The following is a 21,257-nucleotide window of genomic DNA, read 5'->3' as shown; positions in this document are numbered from 1 at the left end:
TGAGTGCTTCTGTCTGTGGCCCAGGGCCCATTTGAAGTCTCCAAACCCAGCAGATTTCTGGCACCCCTCTTGGAGGAGCTAGTAGGGGGTCTCACCATATGTGCTATTTGTAGTGTCCCTGCTCAAAGAGCAGTGGTCTGACTGTGCCTTGGATCATGGTTTAAGGTAACCCCCGAACTGAGAACTTACTCCTCTTCCTTATCTCTGTAGTCAGCTTCCCCACTCCAGTACCTCGCTGCTCTGCTACACTCAGACACCCCCAGCCTTTTTATGACTTTGCAGGTCCTGAGACCACACTGCCCCCGTGTAGTCTCCAATTCTGCTTAGCCTCTGGAATGATGTCCCTCAGTGGACCCGACTTCTGAGAGTTCCGATTCTGTGTTCCGATGCTCTACCACTTTCTGGGAGCAGGTCCCCCTGACCAGTGTTCCCATAGCTTTGGATTCAATTCTCCACGTGTCTTACCTTTCCAGAAAGTGGTTGATTTTCTCTTCCTAGAATTTGTTTTCTTCTTCTTTTCTACCTCTGATGTGTTTGTATGTGTTCTGAATGATTTGATAACTAAGTAGCTGAGCTCCTGGGACCTGATGATATTTTCGTCTCCTACTCCTCCGCCATCTTGCTTCCTCCTCATTTACACTATTTTTAATGGATTGGAAGCATGATTAGTCCTCCATCACCAACTGTCAGCACTCTTAATGGGATGTTGGAAAGTACATCTTAAGTAGTAAAAGTTACTTGAAAAAGTGTGTGGTAGTGTATGGAAGGATCAAATTTTTTTATTTATCTGATACATAGTAACTCACGAATAAAGAAGTAAGAGTTGTGTTGAAGTGTGAAAAAAAAATCCTTTCTCTTACCTTGTATTATGTAGATTCGATCAGTTTGATTTTTTTTTTTCTTTTTTTTGCTAATGGTTAGGTTCTAGTTCTGCACATTTGGCTATGATACTACATAAATGTCACTTGAGGTCTTTAGCAGAATTTTGGAAAGTAGGGTAGATGAGACTCAATAAAACAAGTCGTAGATGCTAGACATGGCTGCTATGTTGAGCCAGGTATTTGGGAAGAGATTTACTTGCTATTAATTGAAGAACGATTTCCTAGCCAAGATGTTGTTGGGGTAAATGAAATAAGTGGATCTTGTTCCACCAGGGAGAGTGTGTGTGTTCAGGATCAGTAAGCATTTATAGATGTCTTCTGAGCTAGATCTATGCCATCTATGTTGTCTGGCAGCCTCTTGTGGGAGACCCACTTAATGGTGCGGTATTCAAGGAAAGGCCTTCAGTCCCTGGGATAGGCTGATAATGGTAGGGCAGGATTCTAGCTTCATAGGAACCAGTTTACTGTCTGGGTTACTTAGGTATAAGTAATTTATAATTTCTGCATTAAGGCTCAGTTAATAAGATGGCACAGTGTCAGAACTGAAACAACTAAGCAAGCTGGTCGTGGGACATCATCTATTTCTTTCATTTGAGAGCACCTTGGATCCTTGTTTAGGAATGAGAATACAGCTATATGTCACTTCACCTGTGTGGCAGAAACGTGTAGGGAAGGGAGCCTGTCAAGTCACAAGTAGTTAAAGGGTTATGTATATATTATCACCCTTTAACCCACTGAGCCACCCAGGCGCCCCTATTATCACCTTTTAAAATAATTGTCAAAATTCTTCTGCTAACCCCCCACCCCTGGCCAAACTTCAAAGAAACATCAAATTTGAGTGGGATAAGTGTAGTTACATGTCTGAGATGGGTTTTGTTTTCAGGCCTGCAAAATTGTATTCTTGGGGTATAACCTTAAGATTGTATGTATCCTGTTGTATTACTATATTCTCTGTTCTTACTCTTTTTATTAGGGTCAGTTTTTCTGAACATCTTTTCTGATTGTTAGTGTCTGGATTTGGGACATGGGAAAGTCACTCTTGGGATAGTGGAGATAAAAGTGATAGAACCTTAGATAAGATCAAATGGATTTTTTTGTATTCCCCCCCCCCCCCCATGACCTGTGCTAAAGGTTCCCAGGTATGAGAATTCTGGTTTATTTCTCCTGTATTTATGGAGTTTAGTTTATACTGACTATATACTATTTGTGTATAATAATATATGTGTGTGATACACCCACATATGCAGGCTTACTTGTCATGGTGTTATTTGTAATTGTAAAGGATTCAGAATAAAGTAAATATAAGTCAGTGGCTTAGTGTCTAAAAAAGTTATGTCTATCAGTTCAATGCAACACTGCAGCTTTCAGAAAAGAAGTAAGCTCTTCTCTAGGACATACTATAGATTGAAAATATGTGAAAGTAGAATGGTGCAGAGCTGTGCATAAGTAACAAAATATTATAGATACATGGAAATATATATGCATTTCATTTTTTTCCCAATTTTTCTTTTTATTTTGGTGAAATACACCTAAGTTTTGCCAACTTAACCATTTTTACCTGTACAGTTCAGTTGTATTAAATACATTCATGATACTGTGCAGTCATTACCACCATCTCTAGAACTTTATTCATATTTTAAAACTAACTCTATGAAAAATAATACATGGATATGCAGTGTTGGGCATAGAAAATATAACTGGTACTATAGTAAAAACTCTGTACAGTGACAGATGATAGATTTATTGTGGTGATCACGTTGTAAAGAGATCGTGAAAATATAAATATTGACTCATTATTTTGTACACTTGAAACTATTATAAAATTGCTATACTTCATTAAAAACAAAAACATAAATTCTACCCATTAAACAATAATTCCCTATTTCTTTTTTTTATTTTAAGATTTTATTTATTTATTTGACAGAGAGAGATCACAAGTAGGCAGAGAGGCAGAGAGAGAGAGGGAAGCAGGCTCCCTGCCGAGCAGAGAGCCTGATGTGGGGCTCGATCCCAGGATCCTGAATTTATGACCTGAGCTGAAGGCAGAGGCTTAACCCACTGAGCCACCCAGGTGCCCCCTCCCTATTTCTTTTTTCCCTAGCCTCTGGCAAACACTTTCTGTTTCTATGATTTTGACTAAGTACCTTATTTAAGTGGAGTGATTTAGTACTTGTTTGTTATTGCCTTATTTCACTTAGTATGATATTCTCAAGGTTCATCCATATTGTAGATTGTGTTAGAATTTCCTTCATTTTTAAGGCTGAATAATATACTCTGTTGTGTGTATATATCACATTTGTTCATCCGTTAATTCAATAATGGATACTTGGGTTGCTTCCATGTTTGAGCTCTTGTGAATAATGTTGCTGTGATGATGGCTGTACAAATAACTTTTTGAGACCCTGGTTTCAGTTCTTTTGAGAATATATGTATATATAGTTGGTTGATCATATGGTAATTCTATTTTTATATTTTTGAGGAACTGACATACTGTTTTCCAAAATGGCTATACCATTTTACATTCCCATCAACAGTGCACAAGAATTCTAATGTTTCCACATCCTTTCCAAGCATTGTTTTCTCTTTTTTTGATAGTAGCCATCGTAATAGGTGTGGGGTTCCATCTCATTGTAGTTTTGATGTATATTTCCCTAATGATTAGTGACATTGAGCATCTCTTCTGTGCTTAATGTACATTTGCATATCTTCTTCAGAGAAATGTCTATTCAGATTATTTCCAATTTTCAAGTCAGGTTATTTGTAAGTTTTAGTAGTTCTTTATGAATTTTGGATATTAATCTTTTAATAAATCCTTCAATAAATAAATAAATTTATTAATAAATGAATCTTTCAATTAATCAGATACATGATTTGTAAATATTATTTTCCATTCTGTGAGTTGCTTTTTGCTCTTTACCCATTTAGTGGTTTTGGCACCCTTGTCAAAATCCGTAAACCATATAAGTGAGGGTTTGTTTTTTGGGCTCTTTATTATATTCCACTGCTCTGTATGTTTGCTTTCATGCCAGCACCACACTTTTTATAGTTTAGCTTTGTAATAAGTTTTCAAGTCAAGAAGTGTGTCTTCCATTGTTGTTGCTTTTCAAGATTATTCTGGTCGTTTGAGATCCTTTTGAGAGTCTCTATTAATTATAGAATGGGTTTTTCTATTTCTGCAAAACATGTCATTTGGATTTTGATAGAGATTACATTGAATCTGTAGGTTGCTTTGGGGAGTATTGTCATTTTAATAAAATTAACTCTTCCAATCCATGAACATAGAGTGGGTTTCCATTTATTTATTTCTTCTTTTATTCCATACATATTTCTTTGTTTATATGACATATAAGGAAAGACTAGTAGTGTTTGTCTCTTAGGAAGGTAGATTGTGGATTGAGGGCAGGGGTGTGCAAGCTTTCATTGTAGAACTTTAATTACCTTTTGAATTTTAGACCATGTAAATGTATTACTTATTTAATAAAGAAATACAACATTTTGCCACCTGTTTTCGGACATATACACACCCTTGTGTGTAGAGACACTTACGTGCTTGCACAATACTGAGAAAATACCTGTTCTTCTGAAAAGTGAGCACAGAGACAAGACTTACTAGGAGCCCAAATCAGGAGTCCAGCTGTAAAGAATGAAAGCATGAAATGATGATGTTTTTAAGCAATTTTAAATTTATCAGCCTGTAAAGAAGGATCTGGTGCGGTAGATGACTGAACAGGTGGTAAATGATAGCCTTAGTTGCCATGCTTAGGAATTTAGATTTTAAATTGGTGGTTAATGAGGGTCACTAAAGATCAGAGATTAAACAAAGAAGTAATGGGATTATGTTACATTATAAGAATTATTGTGATTATAGAATTAGAATAGCATGGGATCATTTAATAGAAATAGGATGTGAGCCACATCTGAACCTTAATATTGTCTGAGTTACAAAAAATGGGTAATGAAATTAATTTTTGTGTATCTAAAGTTATTTTATCATGTAATCACTATAACATTGTAAGTGAGAGATTTTGTACGGTATTTTTCATTTTGAACTTCATGTCTTCACAATCTTGTGGATATTTTATGCTTATTGCAAATTTTGTTTTTGACTAGCCATATTTTGTACGCTCAGCTTCATGAGAGTAGTGCTATCATGTTAGTACAAATAGAGAGAGTCAGGATGTAGTCAGGAGACAATATTCTAGTAATTGCAGTAGAAAATTTAATTTGATGAAGAATTGTTAATTATTAAAAAGTCTTTAATTATTTATTATTCAGGAATTGCAAATTAAGACAACAATAGAATAACAACTGTATACCTATTAAAATGGCTGAAATCCAAATACTTGACAAGGTTATAAAGCTGTCAGTATTACAGAGCATCAGGAACTCTTATTCATCACTGGAGAGAATACAAAATATTATATCTACTTTGGAAGATTGGCAGTTTTTTTACAAAGCTAAATATAGTTTTATCATATGATTTAATAATCATCCTCCTGGATGTTTACACAACTCATTTGGAAATTATGCCCACACAAAATGCTGCATGTGAATGTGTATTGCAGCTTTATTCCTAACTGCCAAGAAATGGTGACCAAGATGTCCATCATTAGGTTAGTGGATGACAAAATGTAATACCTTCATACAATGAAATATTACTTAGAAATAAAAGGAAATTAGCTATTCAGCACTAAAAGACATGGATGAATCTTTTTATATATTGTTAAAGTGAGAGATACAGTCTAAAAAGGCTGCATACTGTGTGATTTAATTATATGATTGTAAAAGCCGAAACTATAGTTAAGATAAAAGAATTCATTGTTTGCCAAAGAGAAGTGGGAGGTTTGAATGGGAGAAGCACAGGGATTTTTTTAAGGTGATGAGATACCAGATTGTACATACATGATACTGCATTTGTTAAAACCCATTGAACTTAACAGAAAAAGTGAACTTTAGAAGTACAGATTTTATAAAGTCATGTAAGAGGTTAGGTGGATATCAGAAGGGAATGTAGAATGTAACAAAGCAGTCTACCTCTGTTTGAAGTGTTTGAAACAATGTTACTGAAGGGAATTGGGCAGGATGTTGCTGACTTAAATAACTTTTGAAATTAATCTGTAAGCCTAAAATCAAAGAAACTACATTGTATATGTAAGCAATGCAATCTAGTTAATAAAGTTGTTTCTGCTGGGGTGTGATTGAACAGTTTTTTTATGTTATACAGTTAGCCACTGTATAGTACATAATTAGTTTTTGATGTAGTGCTCAGTGCTTCATTAGTTAAGTGTACCACCCAGTGCTCATCACAGCACATAAATAGTTCTAGTACTGCTATACGTGTATACTAGTTGGTGTCAGGTTTGTCACTGTTGGGTTGTGACCATATGGATTAGTAAGGGGGATGATGCATTCATATGGTAATGGTTAGAGTTGGAGATAACTAGTATGAACTTATATTTATCTTAATATGGATAATAAATTATTAAATGCAGCAGTACTTACACTCAGTATCAAGGAGCAAAACCAAGTGCCCAGATCTTCATCTTTAATATCATTCTTCAGTAAAAGGAACCAGAGCTCCTTGGAGTATTGACTAGTTCCAAAAATTGAGGAAGGGAATACACAAGATGAGCCTGCAGAATATTGGGCTTCCAGAAGGTAACCAGTAAGACCCACACATACACACACACACACAGATGGAAATATGTGAAATGGATGAAGATCTCCCTACGGCCAGAGCTGAAACAGGTTGAAGAACAGAACTGTGTTGAATTATAACTCAAAGTATAAAACAAGTTTGATGAGTCCACATTAGTTTAAATGATCGAATGAGAACAGATAAATCTACCTTACTAAAAAATTCTAGATATGTGTAAATACTCCCCCCCGTGAAAGAGGTGGAGAATAACACCCCACCCCATAAATGTGTAATGGGATGTATGTAGTGTCTTTCTTCCAGAAATACAGAATGGAACAGGGTGGAAAAGTAACTTTACAGTTGAGAAACATGACAGACACCACCTCAGTCAACTGATTAAGGTCAGCTTCCTCAGTGATAAATTTTGTTGATAGTGTATACCTTTGATACAAGGTGAAAAAAAGTAAAACTTTCTCTCTTACATCTTCCTTTCCAAACCCTTAATCCCAATGTAGTGATAAGAAAAACCCATCAGACAAAACCCAGTTGAGAAACCTTCTATAAAACACTTGGCCAGAAATCCTCACAACAGTCAGGGTCACCAGAAAACCAGGGAAAGCCTGTCAAAGCCAAAAGGAGTTTAGAGGCACATGACATAAATGTAATAGGGTGTCCTGGATGGGGTCCTGGAACAGAAAATGGCCATTAGGCAAAGCTAAGAAAATCTGAATTAAGTAGGGATTTTTCGTTATTCTCTCAATATTGGTTCACTAACTGTAGCAAATGTACCATACAAATGGTAAGGAGTTAATAATAGAGTAAGTGAATGTGATGTATGTGGGAGTTTTCTGTACTGTCTTCACAGTTTTTTGGTAAATCTAGAACTGTTCTAAAAATAATTTACTTAAAAATAAATAGTAAATTTATTACATATTAATCTGCACACAGAAATGATTGTAAGATTGTTAACCAAAAAGAGTTGAAAGAGTACTATGAAGAACAGAAGAACAGAAAGTGATGGGAACAGGTGCAATAAGTTGGGAGGGAAGCCCCTACATACCATACTTTGTAGTATTCCTCCCGTGCCCTTTAGTTAAAAAACTGAACACTGTAGCAGATAACAAAAAAGTTTACAGGTCCAGCTCCAGGATCATAATGTGGGACAAACAAGGGTAGATGTGAAGATGAAGAATACATTGAGAAGTTGATAACTGAAACAGACTGTTTTGATGGTAAATCCCTTAAAAGAGTATAAAGATTAAGAAGAAAAGATACTGAGTAGAGCCCTAAGTAATTCTAACAGATAAGAAATACAGGGAAGGGAAAAGATATCTGAAAGGAAAAGATGAAATCATGTGGCCTATTGATAGGGTTTCAAAACATGTCTATTACATTTAGCAACACTATTTTCATTGGTAAGCTTGGTAAAGCAGTAACTGTGATGAGTTTATATATAAATGAAATTTATGGGAATAATAATAGTGACACGTAGGCGATTCTGTCAAATATCCTTGGCTCAAGGGTTTGGACATAGATAAGGTGTTGGCTGGTGTTGACTTTTAAAAAAAAAGGGGGGGCATGGGCTGGGATGTTAATTGAAGAATGTAAATTCCATCAGAGGCAAGAATGTTTGTTTATTGTTAGTATTTTTAGTACCTAGAACAGTCTTAAATATGTTCAACGTATATTGGTTGCATGACTGGATTAAAAAAAAATACTCAAGGACTTGTATATAGAGAGAAGTTGAATATGCAACTTTTCCAAGTAATGCTTTATTGAATAAGGTTTCTGAGGGAATAGTATCAGGAAGGTTTAAAGATGGAGATGTCAAAGGGGACATGGTTAAAATATTCAGCATTTGCATTCTTGTTGTGCATAACATTTTAAAAAAATTTTTCATGTCTTATACAAATTACACTTTGCTTTGCAATTATTACTGAAAACAAATTGTGAAGCTTCCTTTGGTCAGAAATTAAATCTCTTAACCTGTAGTAGTGCTAAGTACTTTGCACAGGATGCAACATAATTGTGGTATTCTGCATAAAGCAAAGTGTACCCCTTATTTAATTTAATATTTTCCTCATCTTTTTATTCAGTCTACAAATAAGAAACCTCGAAAATCTCCAGGAGAGAAGAGTAGAATTGAAGCTACCATTAGAGGAGCGGGCCGTGGAAGAGCAAATGGGCACCCCCAACAGAATGGTGAAGGGGAGCCTGTCACACTATTTGAAGTGGTGAAATTGGGGAAAAGTGCAATGCAGGTAAATTTTAAGTGTTTTTGTTTTATTTACAAAGCAGTACTGTCAGTAATCTATGTGGAACCTTTTAAGTGACATTTACATATTTTTGCTGATTGTATAATGAAGTTTATCTTGAAATTTTTTCTTTGTTTTACGTAGTTACATCAGGAAAGACATTTTGTTTAATGGTAAAATGCACTTTAGATTACAGCGTACTGAGTTAAATGACTTGTATATAATAGCTGCCTGAGAGAATTTTTATTGCCTTACTATATATTTTTAGAATCTGACTTACTATAAGTAACATATGTGTACTGAAGAATATTTCAAAGACGAAAGGGTATAAAAAAAGGATTCTTAAGTAGTGAGCTAGGAATAACCGCAGTTAATACTCACAGTTATTTGGTGTGTGTATGTGATCTTTTATAACCTTCCTATTCTCTCTTCTCTCTCCTCATTCACTTAACAAACATTATTAAATATCCTGTAAGAGCATATAATTATTGGCTTCTTACTAATTGGCTATAAGGATAAATCACAGTTATTTTACTTTCAGTGTATCTTTTCATTTTTTCACTGTTACAGAGTTTATTCATTATTCATGTTTATCTCTTTACCTCTTTTTTTCATTTTAAAACACTAGAGTTAGGGGCACTTCAGTGACTCAGTTGGTAAGTGTCTGCCTTCATTTCAGGTGGTGATGTCAGTGTCCTGGGATCGAGCCCCGCTTTGCTTTTCTCTCACCAGCTCTCCCTGGTTGTGTTTTCTGTCTCTTACTATCTCTATCTGTCAAATAAATGAAATAATATCCTTAATAAAAAAAAATACACTAGGGCAACATTTTTGGTGAAAGGGTATTTCTTAACTTTGTGATACATAAATATATTACTCTCCAAAAAATTTCACTAGTCTTTCACTAGAAGTGTGCCTAGCAACTGGATACTTTATAGTTAGGAATCAATTATAATATACCGAAAAATCACATTTATTTATTATTTATTTATGATTTATTTATTTATTGGGTGGGGGACGATCAGCAGGAGAGTGAAAGAGAAATCCAAGCAGACTCCACACTGATCATGTAGCCCGACTCAGCTCTTGATGTCACAGTTCTGAGGTCACCACCTGAGCCGAAACTAAGAATTGGAGGCTCAACAGACTGCATCACCCAGGCACCCCTTAATTTATTATTCTAATGTGCATTTCTTTGATCACCAATGATAAAAGTCAGATATTTGCATTCTCTATTTATTTGCTCATTTTTGATAGTTGCTTTTTAGTTTCTTTAAAATTAATGTAATTTGTGAAACAGGTTTACTTTTAGAAATTTTCATTTTTTAACCTGTATTTCCTTTTGCATTTCTTAAGGGAGTTCAGCTTTTACTGCTTTTTTTGTATGTTAACAGATTGATATGTTCAGGGATCTTGGAATTTGTGTGGGAGGAGAGGTGGGGCAGTGTGATGATGCCAATAGTAAAAGAAATAGAAATTTCCAGTTATTTGAAGCAGTGGACAGACTGTAAATTACATAAATATGATTTTAAAATAATGACCCTTAGCCACAAAGCTGGATAGTTTCCTTATTATACTTTAGTAGAAAAATTGTTACCAAGTTATAAGTATCTTATTTTTGAGGTCTACTTTATGGTTTTCCACACTTAAGTGGAAACACAAGCAGAAAATTGAAGAAAATTTATGTCTTACCATTATTTTATTATATTTTTAAAGGATTTATTTATTTTAGAGAGAGAGAAAGAGAGCATACTAGTGTGAGCCCAGGGAGGGACCGAGGAAGAGAATCCTCAAGCAGACTGCCTGCTGAGTGCACAGCCAACTATGGGACTTGATCCCAGGATCCTGAGATCATGACCTGGTCTGAAACCAAGGGTCAGACACTTAACCAACTGAGCCACTCAGGAACCCCAAGGAAATTTATTTTTATGTATAAATTTGAACATTGCGTTTCCATATAAATTTAAACATTGCGTTTCAGTACTTTGCTTTCATTTTTTTCATGTAAAATTTTTTTGTAAGATATTTGTGTATATAAAAATAATTTTAATGTATACTGTATTAAAGCTTAATCCAGCTTTTTTTATTTTTTAAGATTTTATTTATTTATTTGACAGAGGGAGAGAGATCACAAATAGTCAGAGAGGCAAGCAGAGAGGAGGGCGGGAGCAGGCTCCCTGCTGACCAGAGAGCCTGTTGCGGGTTGATCCCCAGACCCTGAGATCATGAACTGAGCTGAAGGCAGAGGCTTTAACCCACTGAGCCACCCAGGCACCCTCAATCCAGCTTTTTAAAAATATGAAAAAATCTTTAATATGAACAAAATCTAGTATAGTATTTGAAACAAAACAGTGACTAATAGAAGTTTTTTCTTTTTTATCCACTGTATTCTCTATTCTTCATTCAGATTAGTCTTCCCGAATGCTATTTCATACTGTCACTCCTTGCTTAAATTCTTCTTAAATTCTTTTGGATTCACATTTTGTGAAAGGTTAAAATAAGTAGTTCAGCCCCTAGTGCTTTCCGTTATTTGGTTTTAATCCACCTTTTCAGCTTCTTCTCGCTATTCTTCTGTTTTTCTCTATTCTTGTGCCCCAAACATTTTCTACTTCACTATAATTTTTTGTTAGTCGCGTACATTTTTGTTTCCTATATATATTCACATCTACAAACTTCTGTATATATATTTTTTTCATTGAGCATTCTATTATGGACATTTTTCCTGTGACATTACCTTTATATTGTTTCGTAACATGTCTCGGCCATAACTTACTTATATAATTTTTACTTGAGCTCCTTTGTTTTTAAAAGAAGTAAGATAGGGACGCCTGGGTGGCTCAGTTGGTTAAGCAGCTGCCTTCAGCTCAGGTCATGGTCCCGGCATCCTGGGATCGAGTCCCACATCGGGCTCCTTGAGCCTGCTTCTCTCTCTGTCTCTGCCTGCCACTCTGTCTGCCTGTGCTCGCTCTCGCTCTCTCTCTCTGACAAATAAATAAATAAAATCTTTAAAAAAAAAAAAATAAATAAAAAAAAATAAAAAAAAAAATAAAAGAAGTAAGATATAAACTACACTACTAAAACTAGTTTACTATTCATGTAAACTAGATTAGTTTTATTCTATTAAAAATAGCACTTCTTTGAATATTTAGATATCCATCTAAAATGTGTATGTGGGAATGATTTTGTAACATAAATTCCTGAAAGTAGTTGCTGAGTAAAGGGAATGCATGTTTAAAAATTTGGTGTTTCTTTTATTGAAGGTGGCACACTAATCTCACTGTTTATTACCTCCTCATTTCAAACATAAAGTAAGAATAAAATTTTAAAAAGAGAATACAGACACTATTAAAGAGAACTAAAAAAGAGAATACAGAAACTAAATCTTTATGTGTTTAAAGTCTAAGATAATCTACAGTGATGAAGAGGATTGGGTTTAGCATAGAGAAGCAGGTACTTGTAGGCAAGAATTTGCTTCTTGTATGTTAAAAGGACTAAAACTGGGCACCTGGGTGGCTTGGTCATTAAGCATCTGCCTTTGGCTCAGGTCATGATCCCAGGGTCCTAGGATCGAGTTCCACATTGGGCTGCCTGGTCGGCAGGAGGTCTGCTTCTCCCTGTCCCACTCTCCCTACTTGTGTTCCCTCTCTCTCTATCTCTCTCTCTGTCAAATAACTAAATAAATAAATCTTTAAAAAATTTTTTTTAAAAAGGCTAAAACTGCTTCATGAAACATAGAGGAATAGAGTCAGGCTTATACCTACATGAAGCCAGGGCCTAATATTAGTCTCCATGCTTGTAAAGGAGACTAAAGAAAGCCACTGATCACTGCTGCATTGGCTAAAGCTTATGTCTAGGGTGATCATATATCTCAGGTTACCTTTGAGACTCCCAGTTTATGCTTTTTTTAAAATGTAGTTATTAATGGAGACTCTGTTAATACTCAAGAGGGTCCTTGTTTGGATAATAACTTAATCTAAAATCTCATTTGTGGGAAATCAAAGGGAGAAGACAGACATAGTCTTAAAACCAGGACTTGAACTGAGATGTCTGCTTAACTAAGTTGATGACTGTGTCTATAAAAATTCAAAATATTATCTTAGAGCAAGAAGTTCTAAACCTGCATTATATGATCTAGTTCTGCAAGGGAGTGACAGGATAAGCAGAGATAATCACAAAATTTTAGACGGGGAGGGATGAATAATAAAAGAAAGAAATAGCATATTTAAGGTGCCAGAGAGATGAAAGAAGAAATTGTATCTGGTACCAAAAAGGGGGATAAATTTAATAAATTTGTTTTACTGAGGGAAAGAAGCTATAGTAGATGTCATCAAAGGGAGAATTTAAGACTTGACAGCCATTAGGCATTCATTTAGAATGTAGTCCAAAGAAATAAAGAATTAATTATGAAAGAGCAATTGCATGAGTTTGGTATGGATTGAAGCGTTCTAAAATATGTCAGAGGAAGATATCAAAGGGAATAGAAGAAACATTGTTTTGAAGAGATAATTTTGGAAAATTTTCTCAGGCATATTTCCTCAGATCCCGAGTTTGTTCTCAGAAGTGAGCAGGTAAGTGAAGATAATTACCTAGGTTTTAATAGTAGATTATAACTATAGAACATGGAAGGTTAAAAGAAAGTCTTAAAATATTTCATCAAGGAATACTTGATCCTATTGTCTGACCATAGTGATAGTTGAAATGATGTTGAAATACACAAAATAAATTCCTCTTCTGAATTATACTTAAAAGTATCAGAAGGTCCTTTTATAATGTGATAAAGAGGAAATACACAGGGTTGATATGTGAATGTTAGTGAAAGTACTGTTAGTAAAAATACTGGGGCTAGCTAAAGCACTACTTAGATAAATACAAGTCTTAAATATATTAGTATTAGCAAAAGCAGTAGAAACTAGAAAAAGAGCAACCTAAATTAGGAAGAAAGAAGAGTAATTAGGAAAGGGATAATTAAAGTAGAAATGGAAATTACAAAGAGAAAGAAATTGTAGAAAAGGTCAGCTAAATAAAAATATTAATGATTGGGGTCAATACATTTCTAAGACCTAGAGGTTTTTATCTGGATAAAGGAGGTTTACTATCCAGGGATAGTTTACTATTAACAAATATTTTACTATAATATACCAGATAGTCATGTTACGGTAGGGGGAAAACCTATCCTTATCTGAAATTATGTGAAGTGTTTAGAAAAATTATTTGATAGAGTTTAGGTGATAATTGTGATGAACAGTACTCTTGGTGAATTAGGAACAAGCGGGAAATTCCTTTGTTTGCTAAGGAAGATAACAAAATTATCCATATTTACAGAATATATAATTGTCTTTGTGGAATTTTCAGGATTTAAACTATTAGAACCAATAAAAGTGTTCTGCAAAATTCCATAGAGAAAATAGACATTAAAAGAAAAATCAACCTTAAAAAAATAATCAGCCCTTTGTAATAGTCTATTAGAACAATGTAATAGGAGATAAGAGCCCATTCAAATAAAGTGCTAAAGATGAAATAATAAAATTTTGGCTGTAACACTGTAAAATACTGTGTCTCACTCATCAGAGTGAATAACATTAAAATGGTGGATGAGGCGCACCTGGGTGGCTCAATGGGTTAAAGCCTCTGCCTTAGGTTCAGGTCATGATCTCAGGTTCCTGGGATGGAGCCCTGTATTGGGCCCTCTGCTCAGCAGGGAACCTGCTTTCCCCCTCCCCTCTGCCTGCTTCTCTGCCTACTTGTGATCTCTCTGTCAAATAAACAAATAAAATCTTAATAAAGGTTTATGATACTAAGTCAGTAAGACTGTAGGGTGCCAACTATTGGGAGTACAAATCTGTTCTAACCCCTTCGGAAAAAAGTTTGGCAATATTAAGAAAAATTGACCTGTCCAGTTTTCATTCATTTGGTAAATAGTTAATGAATGCTTACGTTGTGAAAGTGACCTTTGTTTTTTTTTCCTTCGTTGTTTTTCCTTTTTCTTTCTTTCTTTCTTTCTTTCTTTTTTTTTTTTTTACTGAGAATACTTTGAAGAAAAGCAATTCAGTTCCTAGATGTAACCTCTAGAGAAATTTTCTTGTATATAAAGGAGGCAAATAGAATAATTTCTATATTTGTTTTGTTTATAATAGCAACAAAATAAGGAAGGGCCTAAACGTGTATGAATAAGATAATTGATTAATGTGGTATAATGAAACACTTAAATTTTCTGTAGTGATTGAAATTGCATGAACTAGAGCTTTAGATACTGTTATGAGTCTATTTCAGGAATGCAGTTTAAAGGACAAAGCAAGCTTCAGAATGATACATAATACGTTGTACCACTTAAGTATAAATACATAAGATAACTTGAAATCAAGTTTATGATATTGTTTGCTTAGAGAATGGGATCAGAGAGGGGTATGTGGGGTACGACAATGAAAACTGAAAAAGGAGCAAAAAGAAACAAGTTTGGTTGTAAAATATTAAGTGTTATTGAAGCTGGGTGCTCTTTACCTTGTCTGTCTTATTTAGTTTATTATCTGAAGTAGAGACAGATAGGTGTTTCTGAAATGCTTCTCCAAACGAAGTCTTTAGTCAGTATGTTTGGAAAATGACTACATCCCTTTCCCTTTGGAAAGGTACAAAATGTGAAGGCTTTGATAAGTTTTGTATTAAAGTACCTGATTTCTTGTTTTTTGAGCATCCCACAAACAGTTGATTCCTACAACTATTTATGGCTTTCTGTCTTGTCTTTTCTCCCTGTCAGAATTGTAAAGAGTCCATTCACTAGCTAAAATAGGTGCTTATGCATCTCCTATAATCAGAGGCTTTATATTCAGAACTAAAACCACAGTTCTGTCCTCATGGAATATAGTCTCATGGGAAACAGATGTTGTAGAATATTTTAGTAGGAAGATAAACAGGGTGGGTTGAAAACATGAAAAATTCACTTAGGCCTGTCTAGAGAACAGGGTCATGGAAGGCTTGCTGAATAGATAAAACTTGAACTGATACTTGAAAGATGAGTGGGAATTAGCTAAGCAGCAGTGAAGCATTTCTTACTGTAGAAACAAGACATACAAAGATGAGATCTATACCTTTTTCTGTAGAGGGCATATGATACTGTAGTAAAAACAGAGCTCAGAGTAAGGTTATATTGTGAACATTGAATGTTCTGATAGGGAAGAAAGTCAAAAAGAGCCATAAATAATTGTAGGATGTTTAATAAAAGCAATCAGGTTCTTTAATACAAATCTTACCAAAGGCTTCACATTTTCTTTCTCTTGAAAGGAGAAGGGATATAGTCATTTTATAAACATATTTACTATAGAAGACCTTTTTGTGAAATTGATGGCATTTTAGAAGGAAAAGATGAGTATTAGTATTGGATGAGTATTAGATAAGTATTAATTAGCATTTTTAGAAATACTTTTCTGGGTGCAGTTTAGATAATGATTTGGAGGTTTTAATGATTTGGAATCAGATTTCTTTCACTGATTTAGTTTTTTACTGATTCAATTGGGAAGAAACACATGTTTAAATTTATAGAGTATCAAGATGAAATGACAGACTCTACAAATACTAAGGCTATGAAGTGATTCTGAAAGATAAAAGGAAGGAATCTAAGCTCATTGCTAGTTTGACTTGGTCATGTTCACCAAAAGAAAATTTTGCATGAGCATTGGTGTTGGAGGATGGATATGGAAATAATTTGGTTTGGACATTTTGACTTTCAGATATATGACATGGAATACATGTTGAATTTTGGAACATTCATGTTATTTACTTAATCTAACTTTTATTGTTGTAGTTATGGGCTTAGTAAGCATTTAAATGAACTAATCATTGGCATTTGAATTTTGTACCCTCAGGTATTGACTGAAAAAGTTGGATTATAGTTTATTCATTCAAAAATTCATTGAAAGCCTATTGTTTCAGGCATTGGTTTAGGTGTAAGAGATAGTAGATGAACTAAACTTTCCTGATCACTTGGATTCATCAACTATCTAATCATGGGAGGGAAAGGAAAACCTCGATAGTGATCAAATAATCTGTTAATATGCCATCACAAAGCAATGATTAATACTAATTGTCTTAGTATGCTACTACTAATAATAAGTTCTGTGACTGGAGATTGGAATTAGAGCATAAATGAGGTATATCTAATGACAGAATTTAGTCTTCTGTTGGCCAGGTGACTCTGAAGGGAAAACTGGTTTTGTCCTTTTAATGATTGGAAAAAGATAGAGGTATCTTAGAGGATAGGATAGTCTGTGATGAGTCATTCTCTCTTCCTTAGAGAGGAAGCTTTGTTCTTTGTAAAGAAAACTTGAACTTTTAAGGGACATTGATTTCTTCTAGTCCCTAGCTTACAAATGGGGTTGTTGCCAAATCTCAATATATAAAATACAGAGGAATTCTTCCTCAAGATTTAGCTGGGTGCATTTTACTCTGTGACTACAGCAAAGAAAGTGAAAAAGCACCTGTGACTTTATTTAAATCTCACCTGTTAACTTGTGTTTGAACTCATATTATGACTTGTCAGAAATTACATACATTACTACGTCATTGATAAAATGGATAAAAGTGTTTCATAATAACATTTGAATTTCTACATACTCCTTGCAAAGCTTAAAAGGTTTACTAAGTATTAAAATGGCTGAAGAATGTCTAAGATGGGGCGCCTGGGTGGCTCAGTGGGTTAAGCCGCTGCCTTTGGCTCAGGTCATGATCTCAGAGTCCTGGGATCGAGTCCCGCATCGGGCTCTCTGCTCAGCAGAGAGCCTGCTTCCCTCTCTCTCTCTCTGCCTGCCTCTCCATCTACTTGTGATTTCTCTCTGTCAAATAAATAAATAAAATCTTTAAAAAAAAAAAAAAAAGAATGTCTAAGATGTATGAGTAATTGTGCAAATTCTAAGGAGATATTAGGGGAGAGAACAAGTATATCATTGACAGAAATGAATATTACAAAGATAGGAAATAATGGGAAGTAATAAAATGAAGATGAGGAGTGTGGAGTAAAACTTTACAGAATTGAGCAGATATAAATACTTGAGTAGAACTAATCAACATCTGAGTGTAATGCAAGAAATATGTCTTTATAGCTGCATCCACTACAGTGTAAGATTTTGGGTGTACAGGATTTAAAATCCTGTACATAATAAAATAAATACTAAATAAAATATTAAAACGTTTATTCTGATTTTTAACATAACGAAAAATTTACATTTAGCAAACATCTAGATTAAGTTTAGCTGAAGTAGACAACTAAATAGTAGGTGTTTAAACAAGACTGAAGTTTATTTCTCCTAGAATAGCATAGATCATGTAATCTTTTCCATGGTGACAGGCAGTTGTCAAATAATTGAAATTGTTAATTTTTTAACAGTCAAAATGTACATAATCACAACTTCAACAGCTGTGTATTTCAGTGTCACTCAGAAATTAATTTTGTACATGAAAAGGAAGAAGCTGCAGGCAGCACAGTTGTAGACACTCATCCATGCAGCAGACAGAGCTTGGGTCCTTTCAAAGCCCTATGAGTATCTTTCTATCCTGCCAGTTCTCATTCCTCTGTTCTGACCCTGGTGGGGAGTCTGGACTAATGGTGACAGTCAGTCACGTATATTTCACATGTCCCATGAATGAGTTGATCGTTTAGGGGTGGGAGTGGAAGGGGAGGGGCTCTATTGGTGCCAGGCACTGTGCTCTTGAGGTGAACACTCCATTCTGGAGCTCTTAGTTCCTAAGATAAAGGCATGTAAGGGTGGCCATAAGAGTGGCTAGAGCCTGGTAATACCTAGCCAAGTGTATGTTTGTTGACATTGATAACCTGTACAACCCCAAATGTGACAGAAATGGTAGTTGAAGGCCCACTAGTACAACTAAATGTTCCTGTGCTGGTGGATGAACTTGATGGGCATCCATGATTTGGAAAATGAAGACCTGATCCTACAGCACAACACTCTTGTTGCAAAAGCATCACTACCAAGATGCCTTTGCTTTTTAAACTCAGACTGGGAAGCTGATCTGTAGTGGCTCTTTTGTGACTGTGACTTGATCATATTCCAATGCACACAGGGTGGTGGGACACTATAGGCAGCTAACTCTCTATATTAAGCAATAGTAGAACACCTCTTGGAAGATCCTTGATGCTAGCTCTGCCTATTTTAAAAGGGGGGTTAGGGATATCTCCCAGGATGATAGCCTTCCCAGTATGCACTTCTATGTAGGTCATCCCCTGCTAGTAATTTTTACATGGATAAGAAATCCACTCCCACCCACCATGGACATTTAACAACTAGCCCCAGTGTTGTCATTGTGGTGGTCCTAGTGGTCATTGTTGGTAACATTGAAATCCTGGTGATCACGATCAGTAAGAAGAAGGGGAAGGATTCAAGGAATTGAATGGATTTCCTTGGAAATCAAGGAATCAATCAAGGATTGGGGATTTAAATATATAGTCTAGCATAGGTCCCCTTTGGGGGTAGGTAAGAGGATAAGACTCAGGACCACTTCATGCTAAAGCATGATTCTTGGCCCAAGGCAGGTACTACTCTACCATTCTTCCCTCTCCCCGTCTCCTCCATCTGAAGAGTTGTGGTCCCAGGACCATCTTTCTTTCTGCCTTTATGTCCCCTCCTCTTTTGAAGTATTATTCTAACGTTCCTTTTTCCTCTTGGTCCAGAGAAATGTAATCTGACTCTAAAGTAAAGGTAGACACAAGAGGTTTTTATTGAATGGTATCTTTATGTTTAAAATAAAAAGCTAAGGTGATGTCCAGGATCATTTAAAAATGATAGAATACCTTTTGAAGGCTTAAATGAAATTAGGTGAGGAAGAGTGTTTATCCTTTTTGAGTTTAAGTTACTTTTATTGGCTATATCTCATTACAGAGGAAAGATTAACAGCTTAATCCTGAACTATCTACTAGTTCATTGTAGCCTTATTGGTGAGCAGAAAATTTGGCTTTGTTTGGACTTGCATGATAGCCATAATACTCTGTTACACCACCACCAAATGTGCTTCTCGCTTAAAGGGAATCTTACTTTAGTGGCCTAAACATGTTTTTTTTTTTTAAAGAGCAGACTATCCAGAAACTGTTAGTATTTATTTTTTACCCCACCCTTATTATAGTTGATATTAGTAATATCTTATTATGTAAAAATGTTTGTACATGTTTGGTGTTTGGCAATTTGGGGGACTTTCTTAATATAACAGATTTAATGGAATTTAATAAAATATGAAGAAAACATAAGGCAAAAGAAAGAGTTGAATTTGTGTCAGATTATGCGCCCCCCCCAACTTAAACAGCTTGGTTTATTTCGATCCTCAAGGAGGATGTACATAAGAAGCAGGTAAAATAAATAGAACTTTACAAATACTAATTGAATGAAAGAGATAGTTGTATCAGTCAAGATATTATCAAACCAAGGCACATACCTTAGAATTGTATCTTAATTTGATCTTTAGAAATGTTCAGATTTTATAGCCATGATTTTTGGTAGAAATGATTATATTTTTATACAGTAATCATTGTTGATCCCTTTTAATGATTTAACTGAATTACCTTTAAACTCCTTTACGTCTCATCATATACATATTTTAAATTGAGATTAGGAACTGGTCCAGGATATTTCACAGTCAGCTTAATGCCTAATTTGAGAAGAGTAAGGAAGTTCTAAACATAAACTTCATTTCTCCCAGGTTTTTTGTGTTTGATTATATAGTATTTGAATTATTAAGTTTTTAAAAAACACATTAGCCCTGATTTCTTCCACTTCTTAGAATGAAAAGTAATGTATAGAATATACGGAATGTTTTAGGACAGAAGATATAAACTGCTCATTTCATTGCATAGTTACTTGAAAATCCTCAAATGATATGTTAGTATTTACTTAGAAGTGGGTTTTGGGCTTTCTTTGTTTGAGGTTTTTACATAATTACAGTGTCTCTCTGAAATTAACTTTGTGAATGTTTTAACCTGTTCTCAAAAATTCTAGCAGCTACATAGAGTAGCTATAAAAATTAAATTTCAAATACAGTGGCTTATCATGATAGACATTAATTTCTTATTGTCTAACCAATCTGTACCAGAATTAGTGGTACCCATCTTCCTTTCATATGATTCAGGGATCATGCTCCTTCCATTTCCCTGGTCCTTTTTTCCTCTAGAGCCTCAGTGTTGTTTGCATTCAGTGGGTGGAAGGGAGAGAGAATGGAGCAGTACTTACCTCTTAGAAGCTTTTGGCTCCTTTGTTTACATTCCATTGATGGGAATTTACTGCATACTAAGGTGATCTGGGTAATGTAGTCCATGACTGGGTACTTGCTTTCCCATTTTAGTACATACTGTGGAAAGGAGAACACAGATTTGCATGCCACAGTTACTTTTAGATAATTAGAGCAAAGATATGTGGCACATATTTTAATTTTTTCAGAAGACAGTACACAATAAAAGCTGCTGGTTAGTGCTAGGATAAGAGCATTGACTGCCTAGAG

General features: G+C 35.0%; 1 protein-coding gene across 8 annotated transcripts in view; it reads left to right on the top strand.

Annotated features, from left to right (window-relative positions):
* The window catches only part of STAG1 (STAG1 cohesin complex component), a 453,259-nt gene that overhangs the window by 145,812 nt on the left and 286,190 nt on the right, over window positions 1-21,257 (top strand). For all 8 annotated transcript variants that reach the window (XM_059162692.1, XM_059162694.1, XM_059162691.1 and 5 more), the window contains one exon: window positions 8,616-8,780. In XM_059162692.1, the coding sequence (XP_059018675.1) occupies window positions 8,616-8,780 (165 nt within the window). The remainder of the gene's footprint in view (window positions 1-8,615; window positions 8,781-21,257) is intronic.

The sequence above is a fragment of the Mustela lutreola genome, chromosome 2, assembly GCF_030435805.1.
Source record: "Mustela lutreola isolate mMusLut2 chromosome 2, mMusLut2.pri, whole genome shotgun sequence".
NCBI lineage: Eukaryota > Metazoa > Chordata > Mammalia > Carnivora > Mustelidae > Mustela > Mustela lutreola.
Note: the sequence above shows the minus strand (reverse complement) of the source record. Positions and strands in the feature narration are given on the sequence as shown.